Source organism: Chelon labrosus (genome assembly GCF_963514085.1).
Source record: "Chelon labrosus genome assembly, chromosome: 7".
In the NCBI taxonomy this organism is placed as follows: Eukaryota; Metazoa; Chordata; class Actinopteri; order Mugiliformes; family Mugilidae; genus Chelon; species Chelon labrosus.
The window spans coordinates 10,973,848-10,995,987 of record NC_140343.1 but is presented as its reverse complement, the minus strand read 5'-3'; the positions used below and the strand labels follow the sequence as shown (position 1 = coordinate 10,995,987).

Sequence of the window (22,140 nt, the reverse complement as noted above, 5' to 3'; positions counted from 1 at the left end):
TTTGTATTTAAGATTAATGTTTTTGTAATTTATTCATTAGTTGGTCCTTGGATGACCACTAAAACATAAAATATTTTAGGGCCTCTCTGGTCCGGGGGCCCCTGGTTTGGGCGGCCCTGCTGATCCAGGAGAAGGAGGAGGAGTGTTCGTCTGCAGACAGTCAGTCAGTCAGTCAGGAGAACCGGAGTCCCAGCGGCGGTTAAGGAGAGTCTAAGCGGGGAAAACTGCTTCCAATACGGGATAACTCAGAAGTGGGAATCCGCGATGAGTTGGGGAACGGAGCTCTGGGTATGTTTATTTTAAATATCCTGTAAGAAAGTGTTTTGGTTGTTTTTTTTGTTTTCAGCCCGGACACGGCGGCGACTTTTGGGAGTGGAAGAAAGGTGCCGTGTTACCTTTTTTAGCTTTGTGTGAAAAGCGGCTAACGCTGATAACTAGCTGCCCGGCTTGAGCTAGCCCTAATGCTAAGGCTAACGGTGAGGCTAAAGCCGTTGGCTAATGCTAAGGCTAAAGCTAAAGCTAAAGCTAATCCGCGGTGCACCTTAACGGCTGTGACAGCGGCGGAACAATAGGCTGGAGAGTCTGCAGACACACGGGCACGACAGCCAGCCGGGGCAGGGGGGGGGGGGTCACACTGCCTCCTCCACCCTGGTACCTGTCAACTTTAATAACATCTGTGGGTGTTTTTTTTTATATACACGTTTCGCTGGAGAGTTGCAAAGTTGTATGTTTGCGGGGTTTTGTGGATGTGTCACACCCAGTTTCAGGCAGGGATTCCCGGCAGCAGGGTGGAAGGAGACCACGGTCCTGCTGGGTGTCCTTAAAAGATTAACTTATTAATTGACACGTCTTTTTATTGCTCTTTATGCAACATTATTATCCACACTTTCATGTCTCATATTTCCAAAAAAGATTTACAATGTTTTATATAATAAAAACACGAGCTCCTAAATCAATCTAAGTCATATTATGTGTTAATATTTACCCAAACATGAGCTCCAGTTGACTTCACAATGAAAGGTTCCTTAATCAGTTTCACATTAAAGTAAGGTCTCAGACTGTAATTTCAGCATTTGTTCAATTAGGGGATTTTGTTTATTTAATTTGGAGTTAGTGTTGGGCTTTTAGTCTGTGTTTTTTGGGGTGTTGGCCCATCGTGAGCTGTGAAACCAGAGAGGCAACTAGCAGCATAGCATCCCTCCATCTGTGTATGTGTTCGCCCTTCTCCTCCTTGAGATCCTGATGAGACGATACTCCTCCAGCTGACAGTGGTGGTTATTATCTGCAGTTTAAATGTAAGCTATGTTTTCGCTTGCTCAGCCCTCGGAGGAAACATGACCACGCTGCTTCAGACAAAGAGAGATCCGCTTGTCTTGGCCGAGATTGTGTGAAAGATGTTTTGATTTTTTTTTGTGCTCCCATTCATTTCTGCTTTTTTTTTTTTTCTTCTTCTTTTCTTTCTGTGGCTTCAGTACAAGCGAGTAGCTTGTAGCAGTCAGTGGTTTTGGTTGGTGTTACACAGTCACAGATATGAGGGATGTGAGGCAGACGCTGTACTAAAGATGTGAACGTGATAAATGAATGATTTACCTTTATGACCTTATGTGTTAATGTGTTCAAATAGCACAGAAATTACTTACTGTTACATTTAGAAAGCTGAAAGCAGCAGGCGTTGCTTATAAAAGTATCTTAAAATAAACAAATACATCACATGAATAGATAGATGAAAGAATAGTCCTTAATAAAGTCTTTAAATTCCAGTTGATCAAGTTAACTTCTCACTTTCTGGTTCATTAAGTAAAATGAATTTACTCTGTATTCAACTGTATTATCACTTTCGATGATGTAGTTTGTGGTGCTGTTAAACAGGTTTGAATTAAGCACTAAAGTGTTTCTATTAATAAGTCTAGCTCACTAACAAGAATAATAATAACCCAGTCTAATGGTACTACATACCACAGCCTCAACATCTCTCTCAGTTATTTGAAACAAATGCTGAATACATTAACCTTCATGAAGCTAAGATTTAGTGCAGGACTGTTAATTTTCACTAGTCTGCTGTACCTAATGAACTGGCAAGTGAGATTAAGGTTTACACGTTCCCTTCAGTTTCAGTCAAAGCACGACTTGTGTTTTTATCGTGCATAAAATGTCATAAAATCTAAATTTAGGCAGTTGAATTGTAAAGATAAAGAGATATTTTGTGCGTTAGCGCGCATCCTTTCCAAACCTGTCGTAAAAAAGACATCAATCCTATCGTGGGAACACAAACGGAGGTGGGAGAAACGTACATTTTCGAGCTCATACTTAAGATGTCACTGTTGTTTTAGTGAAACAGTTACGGATGCGATGGATATCTTGTTGATCAACTCACTGATTATTAAAAGTATATCTGTTTAGATTAAGGTTTAGACTATGAAGACTCATGTTTCTTTATCACAGTGCGAGAAAATCTCTATTTATGCTGTTTGCTTGTAAAACTAAATAGATTTTTAAGTTAATCAAACTAAAAAAGCTTTAAAATCAAGAGTCCAGTGAGTCAAAAAACTACATCAATGAAAGAAAAATGTAAGTAAAATATTCCATTAAATACTCGTTAAACAGTTTAGCTCACTGCAAGAGTTTAGCTCACGTTCGTCTTTCCGTCAGTGTTGTAGTTAAAGCAAAGCCCAATCTGATCTGCCGGGCGCAGACGCCGGCGGACAGATCGTCATAATCCCTGAGGCCGCTGATGTGATTAATGTGTTGGCTGTCTGATGTCAGATTAGGGATTATCATGCAGAAGATAACTTGTAACACTACTGATTAGCTGCTGCATTCAATGTCTGTCAGTGGCTACTATAAAAAATCAAAAAAAAAACAAAATTTAACTTGGCTTTCTCATTTCCAATGACACACTGGTAATATTTGCTCTAATTTCCCTTTTTTTTTTGTTAGATTTGGACACTTAGAGGAAAGTCTGAGAAAGCAAATCGTTTTTATGTTGAATGAACTTCGTTGTTTACAGGTTTGCTCCATTTTGATCATCTCTCTCAGCGTTTTCTTTTTTGTGTCACAAGAAGCATCGTCGGTTCCATCTCTAAATTCCTCCTGCTGGTATTTTTTTTGTGACAAACTCAGTAAAATGAAATAAAAAGCACCCTCCTGCTATAGCTGCATGTTCAGTGGTGCGTTTGCCCCGCGTTCTGGCTCCAGCTCCAGCTCTTTGAGACTTTACAAAGCAAGCGAGGAACATCCTATTACCGCGCTGGCTTCCTGCCCTTTCGACGCGCACACATAGACTAGGAAGTGTCTTGTCTCTGAATTAAAGCTCTGTCTGTGTTTTTGTGTGTGTGTGTGCGTTAGCGCCAGGATGCTGCCACGCTGGGCTCTGGTCTGTCTGAGCGAGGTGAGCTGCAGGCCAGCAGAGTGGAGCGGCCAAGTCCGAGTGAAGGACAAGAGGCTGACAGGCGGTCGTCTCTGCTCGTAGGCCAAACTCAAAGACAAGGATAAGGGGATAGCAAATGGAGAGGTGGAGGAAAAAAAGAGCGGACTCCGTATGACTGGCTCGACTTATGGTTTTACTTTGAAATCAGTCAGCTGTTTAATGGAAAGGAGACCAATTGTTGGGACTCAGCAGTGAGCTGGTTTGATTAAGGCCTCACAAGAGGTTTTCCTTCATGTGTATGTGGAAAAGGTCCCACACTAAGATGTGGTTACAGTACAGTCTTTTGGGGTTATCAGTGAATTATTTCATACTTTTAGCGAGAGGATTGTTTGGCATTATGTGACCTTTGGACTCATACAAAGTTCTTGTTATCACCGCCCATGTTTGTGATATTTATAGACTTCAGCCTGCAGTATATCAAAGTCTGCATCGTAGGGTAGCATCTCTGCTGCTGGTATTGTCTTCTGATCTCTTAAAGATCAGATTAAAGAATTTGTTAGCAATACAAAAGTATATGAGATATCAAATATTTAATGGTTTTAAAACCAAACTTGTCACCGGTGCGGCGCGTTTGCTCACTTTGGATGACTCTAAGCGCGTCACGGTTCGCGCTATCGGAAAAACTCCAGCGGTTTCTGACAGCCGAGACGCTGCGCTTTACGGCCAATATGGTGTCATTACTGGCTCACATAATGGCTCTCGCTCACCGTCGCTCACACTGCCTCAGATGACATTTGTATAAACATTTCCCTTTAGTGTCCATATGTGTGCTTTCTAAGTCTGTCAAGCTGAGCGGAGATCCACAGGACAGCAAAGCCATTCTCACTGAACGGCAGCTGTCACTGCTCCATCTTAGTGAAGTCTTTGGTTTTATATGTGGAAGCTGTAGCCTGAACTGGATATTGACTGATATTTATTTATTTTATATTTTTTTTGGTTGGGTATAGAGACTGCAGCAGAGGTTCAGCTAATTGGGATTTGAACCAGGGCTGATATTTTAGCCCAACAACTCAGCCATCGGGTCAAACAATGTTGATATTAAACCCTTGTAACTATATATTTATATTATGACCAAGATGAATACAGAGCAAGGCGTTTTTCGGCTTAAAAGCCTTAAACATAACTAAATCCCTGTCAATTAATATCGATGATTGGCAGATCCAAGTCCCGAGAGATTCATAAAAGGCTTATCTTATCATACTTGTATTCTCCTAGATGACGTGTTCACTGTGTGACTGAATTAAGTCCAATAAACAGGACTGTCAAAGCGAACGCCGTGACGAAAGGGTGGCTTGTACCTTGGCTCCAGAAGCTGTGGCAGACGGTGAAAACCTGTGTTCTCCACTACAGCAACGGGCTCGCCATCCAACGCCATAAACTCTGCAACCATATTTTTTTTTTGCACCGACGCCGTCTCAAGGAAAGTTTTCTTCTCTTTTAAACTCAGCGTTCAGGGTTTTGCCTGAGTGAGTGTACTCCATGGATTCTGTTATGTGATATGTTTTTTTTTTTTTTCTTCACATTGCACAATTTGCATACTTCTGTCTGACTGACTTCATTTTCCAGAGTAAAATTGTTCCACACAGCACAACAACATGTTAAGTCAAGTGATTTTGCTTCTTCTTCTTTGGTTTTTGGCAGCTTTGGCACTCGCCAATCACCAGAAGAATTAGTCTTCTTCCTCTTCTTATGCTCTCATGCCGATTGTATTTATCCCACCTTTCTGATTGAACATAATGGACGGAGCTAGATGTTCTTACTGTCACCCGATGCTCCAACCCCACTAGCGGCGTGGTGAATTTGGTTGTAGGAACCAAAGTCGTGGACAATGTTCGTCGCACACTTTTCTTTAAACGCTACAACTAACTGAATTTCATTAACAATTGCATGATCTCGTGTTGCCACATTGCTGCTAGCCTCTTCCCGTGCGCGCTCTTCTTTAGCCTTCAAAAACCACTTTGACAGCTCTGTGTGACGCCTGCCCGTGCGGAGCAAACCTCAAACCTCCCTTTGTTGCATCTTCTCGTGGACTTGTGGCAGTGGAAGCTCTTTACGAGGGAGTCTTCCTGTGGTTCGCCATGGCAGTGGTCTGGTCCTTTGCAGGTCACAGCGGGTGTGTTTGAAGTCATGTTGAATCTGAGGGCACCGGCCTGGACATGACAAGCTGTTACACCCGCTCTAGCCAAGCCTGTCAACACGTTGTGTGGGGAGGGGGTGTGTTCAAAGGTGGGAGTGAGAGGACATGTCGTTTTTCAAGGCCTGGATGTGCCAGACTGGTATTTGAAGCACACATTAGTCTGTGTCCTGTGTGAAGGGTGGATGTCTTTTTTAATTAAGAAAATTGTGCTAACACACATCTCCTAGAGACTGGGAGGAAGAGGGAGAGGAAGGAATAACGGTCAGGGAGGAAAAAAAAGATCCATAAAGAGGAAGAGAGGGAGGAGGTTAAATGATGAAAAGAGGAGGGAGATATTTTCATAGGGTGGTACGAGGGGAATCGATGGCGGCAGATGGACTCAGAGATGAGTAGACTTTACAGACATAATGGATTAGATGAAACATTAATGATCCCAGTGGGGAAATTGTCAGTAACAGGATACATCAAGAATGAATGGGATGTCAGTGAGAGCAGAGCAAAATTAGCTTAGATACAAACATTATTAATTTATGCAAAATGGAAATGATTACTAATGTATTGGACATTTTCTTTTAAATATTTTATTTGATGACTAAAACGCATGATTGTCCAGTGCGATGGCATGACTCACTGGGATGGCGGCACACATGTCTTTTTTTTTTTGACCAATATACCGGACAATAAGTATCTTGTAGAATCTGTATAATCGGTAGAAACATGAACGCGAGTATCTTCTAGTAAGCAGAATATAAATGTCTCATGTGAACACCTCAGTCTGAACAGACAAGTCATTATAGAAATACATTATTTCTCTGGATGTGTGGGTGAACATGTAGCCTGGTCGCTACCATCCTACGTTTCCGCCCAAAATTTGATTTCGGTCTCGCACGGAGTCTGGCCCAATTGCACTTCCGCGGTTCGCGTGTAACCGCGCCAATCAGCGAACAGTTGAGTGATGACGCGGAACTCGCATGCCGAAGTTGCTTGTAGTCCAGCCAGCGAAGCTTGTAGTTCAACAGCATAGCAACAATGGCGACGGAGGAAGAGACGCTAGAAGCCGTCCGCGAAGTTGTCTCAACTCTCGAGAGCATCGCGGAATTAAAACCAGAACAAGAGGCTTGTCTTGTCAATCTTATAAATGGCAAGGACGTCGCAGCTCTCCTTCCAACTGGCTTTGGGAAAAGTTTGATTTGTTTAACTGGGAGCGGAAGTGGTAAGCGTAAGAGCCTGAACTCCGGCGCACAATATACGTCATTACCAAGCGTTGCTGATTGGTTAAGGGAATGATTTTAAACCTCAAAATAAGCATCCGCCCATTACGGAGACAGATTCCTATTACATTGGGCCTAACTAACGTGCCAGACCGAAATCAAATTTTGGGCGGAAGTACGTAGGATGGTAACGACCAGGCTAGGTGAACATGAGGTGATGGGATGAACTTCCAGGAGGGACAGAAACATGGAGGTAGCAAAACAACCAGAAATGAACAAACCTGGAATCCACGTGTGTCTTAGCCATTCTTTGCCCAATGCTTCTTTTTCCTCCTCCTCCTCCTCCTCATCCACCTCCTTCATATCCTACTCCTCATTCTTTTCATTCCTTCTCCTTATTTGTATTCCTCCTCCTTCTTCTTAGTCTTCTTCCTCTTCTTGTTCTCCTTCTACTTCCTCATCCTCCTTCCTTCTCCTTCTGCCTCCTTTTTCTGAAGGTACCAAAGCAACCAGTTGGTCAAAGTGTTTCAAAAGATAAACAAAAACAGAATTGATTTGGACGGCAGAACATGGCTTCATCATCTTCCGTTGAATGAAATCAGTGTTGTCAGTAAAGATGCTACTTCTTATGCTGTTATACTTGATTTGCGGATTTGATGCTGCCATTCCCGCAGAACCACTTTTGTGCATGCCACCAAATGTTCTGTAGTACTTCTATAAAAACACATCCTTTTATTTGGCGTTAATAATAAAAAAAACAGTAAAATTGTTAAATCTGCAGCATCAGAAGTGACATGTAGACATAATAAAGCAGTTAGAAATGAGGCTACCACAATAAGAGTCTTCTTCCTCTTAGCATTTTCTTTTTTTCAGAATTCGTCCCCACTGCCCCTCTCACCCCCATCCTCTCTTCCTTCCTCTCGTCCTCCCATTGCGTCCCTCTGGATGCGACCACAGCTGCATCCACCCAGCCAGCTGTTTGGCAGCCGAGCTCATCTTGGACTCGGACACCGTCGCACATGTAGTGTTCCTTTCAGACCCAGGATGAGCCTGTTTTTTTTTTTTTTCTCCGTCTAAATGGGTCAGCACGTGTTCTCTCACCTGGCTTTGCCGTGGCTCGTTGTCGGTGTGAATACTACCTTTCTTTGTTACATTTAAGATGACTTTGCGCAGTAAGGTTTCTTTTGGCACCACTACATTTTCAGAAACAGAGTGAATGAAATCTGGCCTATTCTTGGATATTTGACTATTAGCTTTTTTTTTTCATTGTGTTTCCTCCTTACCAGTCTTAAAGATGACATATTATTTCTAAATTAGATTTACTGCTGCAACATCGGAGTTAATTTTAACATCTTTCCAGGAAGGAAAATCTAAACCACCAGCTCCAGTCATGTCGGAGTCATGCCTTCTTTTTTTTGCAGGGGTTTTCTCAGAGCTGCAGCTATGTTCACTGCTGAGCTGTCTTCCAAGTAGTCAGGCTGTCTGTCAGCTGTTTATTTGTCAGTTACTTTAATAGCCAGTGGATAAAAATTCAGGCTTTACTCGAGGACACGTGGAAATTTTTTATTTTTTATTTTTTTTTGCTGGGGATTTTTCCCTAAAACCAACCAACCCAGTCATTACTCTAAACCCTTGCTGGATGTCTGGCTACTGTCACTCCCTGCTTTTCTATCAGGCACACAGACAACAGTAAAGACCTTATACCAACTTTGTTTATTAACTAACGCCTACTAGTTTAGAAATATACTTGGTACCCGTATCTCTTATTAATACCTGGTCGTAGTAGAAGAGTTGATCGAATGAAAATGAAGGCAGCTAAAGTAACGGTATGTTTTCTATATTCTGACGAGGCCTAGATTAAACCATTTGTTAGTAATCACGAAAATAATCCAAAATAAAATGGGAAAAAATAGAGAGAGCTAGGATTTCAACACATCTACACAGAAACAGCATTCTTAGTTTAAATTTAGTTAAGATGAATCCAAACAAGGATTTTGTAGGTTGTAAACAATATTTCCGGCTTGTGACGTAGTTGCTGGATGTCCTCCAGCTGATGTCCTCTGGTCGTTGTGTACTAAACATATGAGCTGCCGACTAAACCTGCTCACCTGCTGCACTGATGCTATCTGCTCTGTGAGGTGACACGACACTAAACGGCATCGGACTGAACACGGAGAGACGGCAAAGCTCTTAGTTTCATTTTTGGTGATCTGTTTCTCGATGTCATTATTTCCCTTCAGGGTTTAATAGACGCATCTTGCACAGATTCAAAAAACTGAGGCAGGTTTTTGTGCCCTGTCTGTGTGTATTCATGTGAGTAGTGACCAGCGGGTGTGTGTTCGCCACATGATGCTAAACCATTGGCTCGTCTTATCCCATTGTTGATTGTTGTACCTCTCCATCCTTTATGCCAACACTCTTTATCTCCTCAACCGACCCTGCCTGTTTTTCCTCTCGGTCATATTCGCATTCTTTGCTATAAGGGTTTCCCACAGGCCAAGATAAAATGGGAAGCCTTTTAAAATGGTTGGATGTCACAGAGCCTCAAATAGACTTAATGATGTGGACACGCTGCTTGAAGAAGTTTTCTCCCGGGGGCCAGGGGACTGTTTTTGTTGGAGTGTATTGGTGAAACAACTAGGGCTGCAATAAATTATTATTTATTAAACTGAATAAGCTGTGGACTATTTTCTCATTAGCAGATTAATCCTTTGGCTAACCACTAAATACTTTAGATATGCCTCCACAGCATCCTGCAGCACCTGGAGGCCCCAGCTACATATGCAAGAGTTTTATTCATAGACTATAGTTCTGCTTTTAATACTATTATACCCATTACATTATTTGGTAAACTCCAGCTGATGGGAATCAATCAATCCCTCTGTCACTGGATCTTAAACTTTTTATCAGACAGGAGGCAGGTTGTGAAAATGGGCAACCTGTTCTCCAAATCCAGTACTATCAACACCGGGGCCCCACAGGGGTGTGTCCTCTCTCCTCTGCTCTATTCTCTCTACACCAATGACTGTGTGTCCCATTCTGACAATGTTAAAATCTTTAAATATGCTGATGACACAACAGTTGTAGGACTGATCAGTAACAACTGCGAGTCAGACTACAGATCTGAGGTGGCAGCCTTAGAGGTATGGTGTAAGGGGAACAACCTATTTTTAAATGTCAGTAAGACAAAGGAACTAATCATAGATTTCAGGAAAAACAGGTTAGTTCATTCCCCTCTGATCATCAATGACCAGGCAGTGGAGAGAGTGTCCAGTTTTAAATTCCTTGGCACCACAATATGTCAGTCTCTAAAGTGGGAGGTCAACACCAACCTCATCATAAGCAAGGCCCACCAGAGGCTTCACTTTCTGCGCAGGCTCAGGAAGTTTGGTGTAGCTAGGGATGCAATGCTCCAATTTTATAGAGCTACAGTGGAAGTGTGCTATCTTTTTCCATCACTGTCTGGTACGGTAACACCACCTCTTCAGAGAGGAAGCAGTTGGAGAAGGTGGTGCGTTCCGCTTCCAAAATCATTGGACATGCAATTCCACCTGTAGCTTCTATCTACGCCACACGGGCCAGACATAAAGCCCGGAAAGTACTGGATGACCCCTCCCACCCTGCCAGGTACCTTTTCAAACTACTGCCCTCTGGTAGAAGAGTCCAAAGCCTTAGGGGTAAAACATCCCGTTTTTGTAACAGTACCTACCCTGCCACTATTAGGCTCCTCAATGCTTCTAAATGACCTCTTTTAAATACACTCTACTAAACTGCACAAGACACTTGGGAAGTTTTAAAGTTTTAAATTCTTACAGCTGTTTATTGGTTTGAATGATTGTCTATGTGATTGTTTCTCATGTACTGTATGTTCTGTCCTTTTAACTGGAATGGCACTAAGACAAATTCCAATCAACTGTGTTGATATGGCAATACATTATTGAATTGAATTGAATTGAATAACGTGTTCTGCTTAACTTCAATTTTTTTTATGAAATTTATGAATGAAAAAACTATTTCTGACTTGCATAATGATTCATGAATGCGTTGTTTACTATATGCTGTCATTAATTAGCATACACACTACTGAGTATGAGTCAACTTGAATGACTTGTAATGAGTGTCTACATGTTTATACATTTTATATCTTCTCATATTTTCATATCCTTGTATATTTTATATATACTTTTAATACATTTCTACGTCATTATACTTAAAACGTTTACCTTTTTATTGACTTGATCTGTGTAGTAATGCTACTGGATGCACGCCTGAAGGCCCCAGCTGGCAGATCTGAACCCAGAACCGGCTGTCGATGCAATGGTGCTAAACACTTGCTTACACCCACTTAAGAGTGTATCAGCAATGGGAATCTACAGTATGTTGCTTAGTTTTTATTCATCTATATGTGCAGAAGCAAACTGCTGAGGACACAGTGGTGACTTTCAGGCCCTGACCAGTGTCCAAATGCCAACGCTGCTGTGAGTTGTCTTGAGGTCAGATCTTCTCTAGTGGCTGCCGTACGGTGGAGGGGGCTATTTCATTTTTAGTTAGTGCGCAACCTATTGAGTCCTCGTTTAAAGTATTCAGACACTTTTGACCTTTGGATTCAGGCTTTTTCAGTTATTTTTGGCTTAAACCATGCATCACTGTATTCCCCACATCTATGACAGGGACGAGTTTTTTTTTTTTTGTGAATGTAAATTTTATCTTTATTTGCAAAAGCATGGATTATGTTAAAAATCACTGAATTCAAATTCCCTAAATTAATCAGTTAATAATCCGATCTAATCAAGATACTTAATCTAGCCTTTTCAAGAGCTCATTTTCAATCTTGGCGTTCTTCTGCAGCAACCAACAATTATTTTTGTTTATGATTAATCCGATGATTAATTATTTGATTGTTCGATCAGTCTGTAACTTTTCCAGAGTCCCAAGGTGACAAGTTGAAATGTTTGTCGAGGGCTCTCTCGTGACATCCGCTGCATGTCCATCCCACACGGGGTCTCGGCCTCATGATTAAAAACTTTCTGTTATAACTCTGGACTTGTCTCAGGAATTGTCTCGGGGGGCTTCTGTAAATCCCCACAGCTGATGCAGACGTTGTGTACAAGACATACAAAGGATGTGTTTGTGGTGTGTTTTTCCCGTTGTTGTGGCTGACAAGTTGTATGTATGGGGAAACACTGGTTTATCTCAGGGAGTTGGCCACATTGCACATAAACACTGACATCATGGGCAGAGAGTGCAGAAACGTACATAGGTCAGGCGTAACTAGGACAGCTCCACTTTGCTTCTTTTTCTCAGGCCCCCCCCCCGTCCAACATACAGCCTGTTTGCATATGAAGAAACAATGCTAATTCTAGCAACAACAGTTTTCCCAGGCTGTTTATTTGGCTAGTGGAGCCTCAGAGCCCCATAAACTTGCTCTAAGCTACACACAAGCTGCTCAGCATGGAGGGTTGCTGGTTACCTAGGTAACCTGTCCATGAAGTACACAGTGTACCCCCTGGTTACAGTGGGTACCCCAGACTATAATATGTCAGGTAGTCAGTGCAGGAATAAAAGGATTTTCACATAGTTTACCTCCAAGTCAGGAAAGGATGCATTCTTGTGAAATGGAGATGAGAGCGTAAAGAGATTTACTTTTGTTTTGAAAGTGGAAATTGTCAAAGACACGGAGAGTCTTTTTCATCCTAGACTGGAATCGGCCGTTTATAGTTATTGGAGACTCGAGCTGGGGGAACCACTCTCCGTGAGACAGCCGCAATACACTGTGAACAGGACTCAGATTTCCACAGTCGTTTGTGAACCACTTTACAGCTTCGTGTTGATCTAAACCAAGCAGTGTTCATTTAAACGCTCTTAGTGGCCACCAGGATGTAACGGAAACACAAGTGATATTAATTAAACATGACGGTCGCTGCAAATACCATTGAAATTCCACTGACCAAATCTGTTGCTGCAGTTGCTGCCATTGCATGTGTCGTCGTTATTATCCACTGTTTTCCTGTATCTCCTGCATTTGCAATACCTGTGATTGTGTTTGCATACTGACCAGTATCCCCATTGTGACGGGTGTCCTGGTTTAGATCATATTTGCGTTTGCAGCTCAACTTAAAAATGAGGTTATGTAGGAGCTAACGTTAGCCAAGAGGCATAGGCATGGATTTCATGTTTCTCCCTGTTGAGGCTAATGATCCATTGCAAGAGGGAAGCTAATGCTAACCACACCAGGTCAGATTTGTATAATGTTTATTTTCCCACTTGACCTGACTTTCTCCACTCTGCGTGTTTGGAAGTTGGCGTCTTGTTACCTGTTTACCACAGATTCAAATAGGTCAGCATTTGAATGCTTTTTCCATGTAGCCTGCCAAGTATGGTACATTTTTTCATTACTTAAAGACAAAACTCCAACTTCATTGCACCAGACGTTGGATACTTTTATTGCCGCCATTGTTTTGCTTCACTGGACTGGAGCTAAACATACACAGGTAGTAGTAGCGGCCAGAAACTTGGATAAGATGTATACATTTAACATTATCTATTATTTCTTTCTTTTGTTTGAGTACTCTACCTAGCATAGCTGGGCTTCTCAAAACCAGGATCAGAGCCTCTCCAGGTTTCTGAAGTTGGGATATGGTATTTACATGCGAGACCCAATGATAACTATCCAACAAAGGTTAAAAAAGGCAACTGGACTTGTAGAGTTTTTTTTGAGAAGAACAAGCAAGTTAACAAGCAAGTTTTTTCAGGAGGAGTTCCTATTTAAACCTCAGACTTCCCATCAGTCCCCGAGAACTGAAGAAGCTACTCGGATGAGTCTTCTCAAAAAAACTCTACAAGTCCAGTTGCCTTTTTTAACCTTTTTTTTTTAATATACCATGACCTGGATGACTGAGAACCTTCACAGACACCCAATGATAACCAGGATATGCATCAACTTGAGCCCAGCCGCCCCAGGGGACACCAAGGGCCTCAACAGTGCATTTTTAATATAAATTAAAATCACTGACTGGTGCTCTCAAACTCTGTGAAAGAAATGACTGCACTGCACCCGTCAGCTACTGTCATATCATATATTAGTCATAAGAGGCTGAGTTAATGATTAAACCATGTGATACACATTCACAGGGAAGTACACTGTGCTGGCCTGCATGTATTGTTCTCCACCTTTAAACATGATAAAAAAAAAAAATAAAAAAAAAATGAAACGTGTGCAGTTTCTGTGTCATGATGGGGGTTGTCATGCTCCGTTTCATCCTGCAGAAAGTTAAAGGGCATTTCTCTCAATCTACATGCTTATTTATACCATGATAAAGATTTATCTGGGTAGATGTTTCCACTGAATATCAGCACTGTTGGAGTTAATGGAAGAGATTCAAAGGGAATTTCCGCTGGGCATAAAGGAACACTGTGGTAATATTGTGGGGCGTATTCCAGCGACAACACTAACTTTTCATATGAGAGGCACACAAATATTTAAAACTAGAGTGTTTGTAAAGCGTCTTCTGTTTAAAAGTTGTTGTGTCTGAGAGTCGGTTAACCATAAAACTAAACGAATCACTAGTCGGGTTTGTCTAAAGCTGGGTTCAGAGAACCGGAGATCTAAAATCCAGATACACACCACAAGAACACTACAGGACATTGTTTTGATTATCAGATCAGGGAACACTGAAGGCACCACTGCACGTGATTTCACTGAGAAGTGTACAGTATGTAAACAAAATGGAAGTGGTTGTAAATCCACTGATGCACAGTCAAGTCCGATACGTGGCGGTAATGCACCCGCCGCAAGTTGGTTTGTCAACTGCCAATCAAACCAAAAGAATAACAATAAAAACTAGTCGTAGCTTTCTGATACTTTGGAAGTAAGAAAAAAAAAAATGAAGAAGAAGCGTAAGTGAGATTATTTTGAGAGTCTCAGACCCCATTCAGACCTTGTATTAGTTGACGCCTGTCCAGGGGCAATCAGATGTCAAGCTTAAAGTACACTCACCCACGATGCATTGAGGATGCATTTGACTGATCCGATCTTAGACATTTGAAGTTGGTTTAAGACACATTTAACCTCATTCCTTTGGTAGTGTGAACTCACAATCCCGCATCCTGGGTCCCATTAAAGACCACCTACTCAGCAGAGGTGTGCCTCCTTCATTCAGGTAAAAACACACAACGGCTATTATAAAAGATCACCGGGAAAGACACGTGGTACCGGCACGTGGTTAAACATTGGCGTGAACATGGTCACATGGAGTTGGATTTCCACAATCAGCACCGACTTTATTTCCCTTTATTACTGGGGATTACGGTGGAAGCTTCCAGCGTTCGAGTTATAATGTGAGTTTTGTGCAGATGTCCTAAAACAACTGACGTCTGGGTGGAGCTAGATAAATAATGACGTATCTGACGAGCTGGCTGGGGACTCATGTGGAGTTGATTTTAACGCCAGGTGTGAACATGGGTACTAAAAGCTGGATGACCGAGGGCGGATGTAAATGTTGGGTCTGAATAGCGTCTCAGTCAACATGGGAGGCAAAACTAGAGGTGTTAACTGTCAGTTTTAATATCTGTAAAGATTAGTATGCTACTGTGTGTGTTGGCCTAGAGGGCAAGGATGTTGACTGTAGCTTGACAACACCGTCAGCTGCTTTTCAGACTTGTTACTCTCATTGGCTATTGTGAAAATACTGACATAATCATCCAGATTTAATCAATCTCTAATATCAAACATGGTTGATATTAATTGTGTTGGCCCAGAAAGTTTGTGAGCTGTAGAATGGATGTTAAACACCTCAAATTACCCACATGTCTGGTCTGGATTTCTCCTCTGATTGTTGGTGTGCACACTTAAATTCAGATTTGTTTACTAGCCTATAGAGTTTTCCCCAACACCTGTTGTTGCTTTTCCTATCAAAGAGGCACATCAGTAAGTGTAATCCCCTCTTAAATTGTGTGTTTTCTGGTTTGTTAGTGATGAATGGCCTAAAATGAATGTGGTGTATTTGCTGCCGAAAATAAGTGCCAGCTTTCAGCACCCAAACTAAGTGTTGCAGCCGACAGTCAACCGCACTAACCAGCGTGAACACTGAGGGAAGGTGTCGTCGTCGACGCACACTCACACAGCTGGGAGCCTCATGCCAAACCCTGAGTGATTTTTGCGCTTGAGTCAGAGGTTGATAAATCAAGGATCTTGCGGCTTTTCCTCTGAACTGAATGAGCTGTGTGTGTGTGCTTATGACACAGCTCCGTGGATTGCTGAGAGCATACAGTAACCATCGCATCCTGTTCTTTCATATTATACACATGCACAACAGGAAACGCTATGATTAATGGTGTGGGCAACCGCTAAAACACCACTGTGCTGAATTAAGCCTTTTATGTCTGTGTGTGCAACTGGATTCTGGTAGTTGGTTACGTTCTCTTTGCTTTCTCACACAGTACTTTTTTTTTTTTTTATTTAAGGCTGTGACACACCAAGCTGACAGTCGGCTCTTTGGTGGTGTCGGGCCATCGGTGAGTGTCGATGCTACAATTAGGACTGGGTTTAAAAAAATCGATTTGAAATCTCCGATGTTGATTCATAAAATCCTCAGATCTTTTAGATATGTAACATTTCGTGCATCCTCTTGGTTGAAATCTTGCTTTGGTCTTCCAGGACTGGTTGCCCTTGACAAATCTCGGTTATGTTCAGTATGAGGCTGTAAGACGCACTGGTGTTACATTTTCATTGATTACTCATGTCTTTGATAGGAACTGGCATTGTGAAAAACATGGGAAGCCAATATGACACATTTATGAGTGAACTTTTCCTGTCATCTATCAAATTGCTCCTTCCGCTGCTCTGAGCTAATCTGAAGCCACCAACGCCTGCCATCACTGGCCTCAACATTTCAACAGCTGACCCCACCCAGTGTTAATTAAACACAAAACCTCATTCTATTAATGCTGTTCACTGATAAAGTTGTGTAATAGCCGATGTTGGGTTAATGTTGAAACACACGCTGGCGCTTTATAACTTGTTAGCGTGTGTGTGAACTGGATTGAGACAGAGACCCTAGTCGTCTATTAAGAAAACACTGCGGTTAAAAAAACACTACACCTACACAGAAAGAAATGACTCCTCCTTGCAAAGCCATTCAGTCCCAGTGGCTTTGTCCTGAAACCCATATGACCGTTAAAAGTCTCAGACGCCAGATTATTTGATTTAAAACACTCGTGTCCGGAAGAACAATCGTGTCTTTTGTTGCCCTTTCAAAATCAGTTTTGACCCAGGAAATACGCTGGTTGACCTTCATTGTCAAAAGGGTCGATGACATAATATGTCAAGATCAGGACTGAGACAAGGACGGTTCGAGACGAGCCGCCGGGTTCTGATCAAAGCCGCTGACTGACATTAATTAATGAAGCGTAGTGAAGTGTGTGGGAGGTTTTTTATGTGTAAATGTTACTTGAACAGTTAATATTTGAGAAATTTACCACATGAAACAAGCTGCACCAGAGATTTTTATATCCTCACTACTAATAGTCTCCTGACTGATCTTTTTAGTAATTAGAAGGTGTTTTTACATATTTATAATGTTGTATTCATGAGTTAATCCCTTAATCAGCCCTCAATAACTCTGAATTACATTTCTTCTTGAATCAATAATGTTTCCCCGAGTCTTCCAGAGTTTGTTCACTTAGATGTAAAGTCTCTGTCTCTGCTCCTGGCATCTAAAAACTAAAGAATTACGATCACATTGCAACTACTAACTTCATAGTACTATATGTTGCAACTGAAATCCGGGTAAATCTTCCATCTTGTCAAATTTCATTGTCTTGACTTCAGTGTAGGAGGACATGCTTGACCGTCCGGATGATTCACTTCATTTTTGATGTTTGGACGGAGACAGATAACGGCATTTATGGTGATGGATTGTCCTTGTCTAAAGGAAGACGGAGACGGGTTGTGCCGAACCGAGCAATTTAAGTTGACCAACAACATGTTTAAAAGACAATAAACTGCTCGACCTGGTGTATCCTGTAGTCCTGTGTACTTCTAGTTCTCCTCTCAAGTGTTCTGTGCCGACATGAAAAGACATATCTGTCTTGGAGAAAGCTTGTGTTGGAAGACGTAAATCCCGTGCTTGCTAGGACATGATCATATCGCGTTAGATACCCGTTGATATTCAGTCGTTCTGCCATTTTTCTCTGGTTCACTCTCGTCGAACCTGTCCGTCAGGGCGTGTATGTGAAGCAGCCGGGGAGCAAGACAATGGGAGGGGATCACGTTGCTATGAAACCTGATGAGCTAGCCAGATACAGGTGTGCCCAGGTGTGACTACGTTTCCGTCCGACACGTATTAAGTATAGCGGCCCAGATTCAAATACTCACTCATGATTTTCTTGCAAAATTGTCTTAAAAGCCACAACATGCTTAGTTTTAGATGTTGCTTCAAGCACAGGGGCTCGTGCGCAGCTCCACGTGCACTCTTACAAGGACTTCCTGTCTTGTGACGCTAAATAGCAGACCAACAGACAGAGGTTATATTGATGAGAAAGCTGCTTATGCTTTCAGGGTAGAAGTTTTCCACTAAACTCTACAAGACATATGATCTACTTGGTCAGTTAGTCGGTTGGCTATTTAGCGTTGTCCTTGGCACGCTGATTGAGACAGTTTTGCATTCTTTTTCTAGATTTGTCCTGTCCTTGAGAAACTAATATTATCTTGACAGTGCTAGTAATTTATCTTCCTTGTTGCGTTTTACTGTCGGACGTTTGGACTCCATTTTTATACATATATTCAGAAGGTTTTAGTCTTTTGGAAACCTCTCTAGGATCTTATGAGAATATCATATGAGGCTGTGTTCACATGGACGTTATTTCCTCAAACAGAGGACTGCTCCTGTGAGACTGCACAGCGAGGTCGGTCCAAGTGTGAGGGAGATATAAAACATGACCGAGGCTCCGTCAGACCGGAAAAGCTGATTTGGTTTAAAAAAGTATGACGACAAGGATGAGCTGTGCAAAAGCAAAGTCATGTCAAGATTTACCAGCTACAGGCAAAATATTGTGGAATTCTCCCAAAAATCTCCAAAACCAATGATTTGTGAAAATCTCTTTTACAACTAAGCATAATACTTTTGAAACTGAAACATCCCAAAATGAATTGAGTCGTTTCGGGAAATGGACTCAAAATGAAAACAGATGTATGTGTTTACATGCCTCAAAACATTAATTGGAGCAAAACTGTTTTGGCGAAGTGGTTTTTCTCTAAAGGTTGACTTTTGGGGTCTAGGATTAAATGATCATAGAGTCATAAATTGTTGATGTGGCTTGGCTGAGAGACACGACAGGCTACACCACTGACCTTGTTCAGTTATAGACTCTTTACAACATTTCTTCAACCTGACTGAAATCAATTTAGCTGTTTACGTGGATGCTAAAAGAAATGATCTCTTATTTATGTGTTTACATGACCCAAAACATCAGTAAAAATATAATTTTACAAAGTAGCTCTGCCCGCTGTGGGGCATCAAATGTGCCAGAAACAAAACAGAATGTTTTTTCCTTGCCGACTTTATTGACAACACCAAATTTATAAAATCAAGCAGATGATTGAGACACACCCTCATTTTCAGCTGTGCTGTCCACATCTTCATTCATCTTTTCCAAAATTTGTTTGAACAGCTGGTTGTTTTTCTGTCCCTCATGGAAAACTCGTCACCTGATGTTTACCCCACATGGAGTACACATGCTCAGAAAGAGTGGATTTGTTCCAACTAGAGAGGAAGGATTAGCTCAAGTGTTTGCATGGTTATTAGGAGCTAGTATTTTCCTGTTTGAAGAGATTATTAAAGGTTTACACTAGCCCCTCTCAATTTGATTAAAAAAAAAGACTCCTTGTCTGGTCCTGTCCGTTTTCATTCATTCATTTATTCATCTTCTGTAACCACTCATCCTGTGAAGGGTTGTGAGGGGCTGGAGCCTATCCAGGCTGTCATCGGGCAAGAGGGGAGGTACAGGTTGCAGGGCTAACGCAGAGAGACAGACAACCATTCACATGCACACCTACGGCCAATTTAGAATCACCAATTAACCTAACAAGAACCCACGCAGACACAGGGAGAACATGCAAACTCCGCACAGAAAGGCTCCAGTCGGACTGGAATCAAACCCAGAACCTTCTTGGTGTGAGGCATCAGTGCTAACCACCACTCCACTGTGCCGCCCGGCCTGTCTGTTTTGACTGAGGCGTTTTTACTCAGTTTGTGCTATTTATCTGATTATTAGTGGAATAGTTGTGTCCATGTTTGGTCTCAAGAGTGCCTGAGTGTTTAGGTCACATGATCGAGAGGGCATCATCCGTGTGTATTATCAACACTTGACCCACACATGTTCAATCTTCTAACCCGCTGCCTTTATTCCTTCAGTCAGCATAAAGCTTGAGTAACCTCTGAGTAGTTACAGAGCAGCTGTCACTGATTTATTGCTGTAAAGGTAGAGAAGGAAGCAACTTCTCCTCAATGACATTTAGGATTTTTTTTCCTTCAGTTCCTCCTGAAACCAGACACTTTATGAGCTATCAAGCTAAACCGTAGAAGTGTCAAATAAGTGCAGCTGTGCCACTAAAACTAATATTTAAAGTATTGAACTACGCTGCGTCACTAGGCAGCATTTACTGGGTAACGCTTCCAGAGATAATAGACTCAGTGTAGTGGTCGTGCAGTGGAGTGTGGCAGGGTTGGGTTAATGTTTGACTGGAACATCTCCTAATTGTACACCACCAGGTGGGTCTTTATTCAAAGATGGCCCACTAGCCTGAGAAAACTGCTCCATGACCGGAGATGTTTGTAGAAATAGAACCATGCAGAATAATTGGCTGCAGCACCATCATTTCACTTTTTTCATTTTTATTGTCGATCTGTAAAAGCTCAGTTGATTTCCTGAATTGTTTCCCTGTCGCCAACAGACTAAAAGCCAGACATATTATGTTTTCATGCATATACAGTAAAAAAAAAGCAGCTGAAACGGGAGATATCACGTTGCATTTTTGCGTAGTGAAGATTTTATATCAATGAAAAACGCCAACCACACCTGCATTTGCCGCTTGCTTGCTTGCGTGCTGCTTTTCTAAGTTGACGTTTCCAGCCAACATCTGCTACAACTTTCCATTTTTCACTTTCTGTGTTGAAACGTCTACATTTAAGGTGTTGAAACTCATCTGCAGTGCTTTTTTTTCCCCTCCTGCGTTTCTTCTTGTTGCTTTTTGATCTTCTCCTCTAAGCTGTGTTTGCTGGCACACAACGAACACCGGTTTCTGTTTAACGGCCTCCTGGGCCAGAGACTGAACAAAACCATTGACTGGCCGGTCCATTGAAGGAACTGAGAGCACACATTCCTGCAGAGTCTCTGTCAAGAGAGATTACTGTGTGTGTGTATATATACAAGATTTTCAGCTGTGACAGCTCCTCTGTGATCTGAAACAGATTAATAGTTTACCTCTGTAAAAACTACACAGCTGCTGGCAATGTGTTACTTAGAGTACTCTTTATGATATAAGCACCAGATTTAAGTGGAAGTCTGTGAAGATTGTCACTGATCAAGGTTCTGGTATAACTATAAGCTGGGAAACACCAATCTGACGGTTGGCTTTTGGCCAGTGTCGAGGCATCTGTAGCTCTAGATTGCCTTGTGTCAAGTTTTTTTGCCCTTAATTAACATTTAGTATTGGCCGATCTGATCTTCAATAAACAAAATGTCCTCTGGAGATTAAGTAAGTTGAGAAAAGCCTTTATGAATCTCCAGGGGAGGACATTTAGTTTATTTAAGACTGGATTGGGATCCAGTCGGCTGATACTGAATATTAAAGATCGGTATCGGTGTCTGGGGTGGGGGGCTTCCCCTTTTGAATGACAAATACTGAGTACTGCCACCAGCTCGTATGAAGAGTTATTTTATGTCACGCAGTTGAAGCACTCAAGTGCTAATTGGCTGTGGTCGTTAAAGTGTTTTCAAATGCAACTTTTTGGTGCAAATGCAAGTGGCAAGAGTCAGTGCCTTTGTTGCTGGTAGTATCCATTAATCTGTTTTAGATTACAGATTGCTGACCTACAAATACGATCTGTAATCCAGACCTCAAACAAAGCAAGTTGCGTCGTTTTAGCCGTGGTTTAAATCTGACTGTGGACAATACACAGACTGGTCTAAACTCCACTTCTCTCACCTAAAGCTAGAACCGATCTAAACAAGCATATGCACAGATTTGACAGCATAGCTAGAAAACCCCACAGGAGTTCACATCCTCTGGTGCACATATGACCGAAAGAGGTATCGTAAAGATTTATCCTGTACATGGAGTCATGTCTGCATTAGTGAAGCAGCAC

The 22,140-nt window shown here is 41.9% G+C and overlaps 1 protein-coding gene across 3 annotated transcripts in view; it reads left to right on the top strand.

The window, feature by feature from the left end:
• The first annotated feature begins 139 nt into the window (after positions 1-139).
• fnbp1l (formin binding protein 1-like) overlaps positions 140-22,140 on the top strand; it is a 48,812-nt gene continuing 26,811 nt past the window's right edge. The window contains exon 1 of one of the 3 annotated variants that reach the window (XM_084549103.1): positions 140-288. In XM_084549103.1, coding sequence (XP_084405229.1) covers positions 265-288 — 24 coding nt within the window. In that variant the 5' untranslated portion in view covers positions 140-264. The remainder of the gene's footprint in view (positions 289-22,140) is intronic. The other 2 variants (XM_084549102.1, XM_084549104.1) reach the window with 2 other exon arrangements.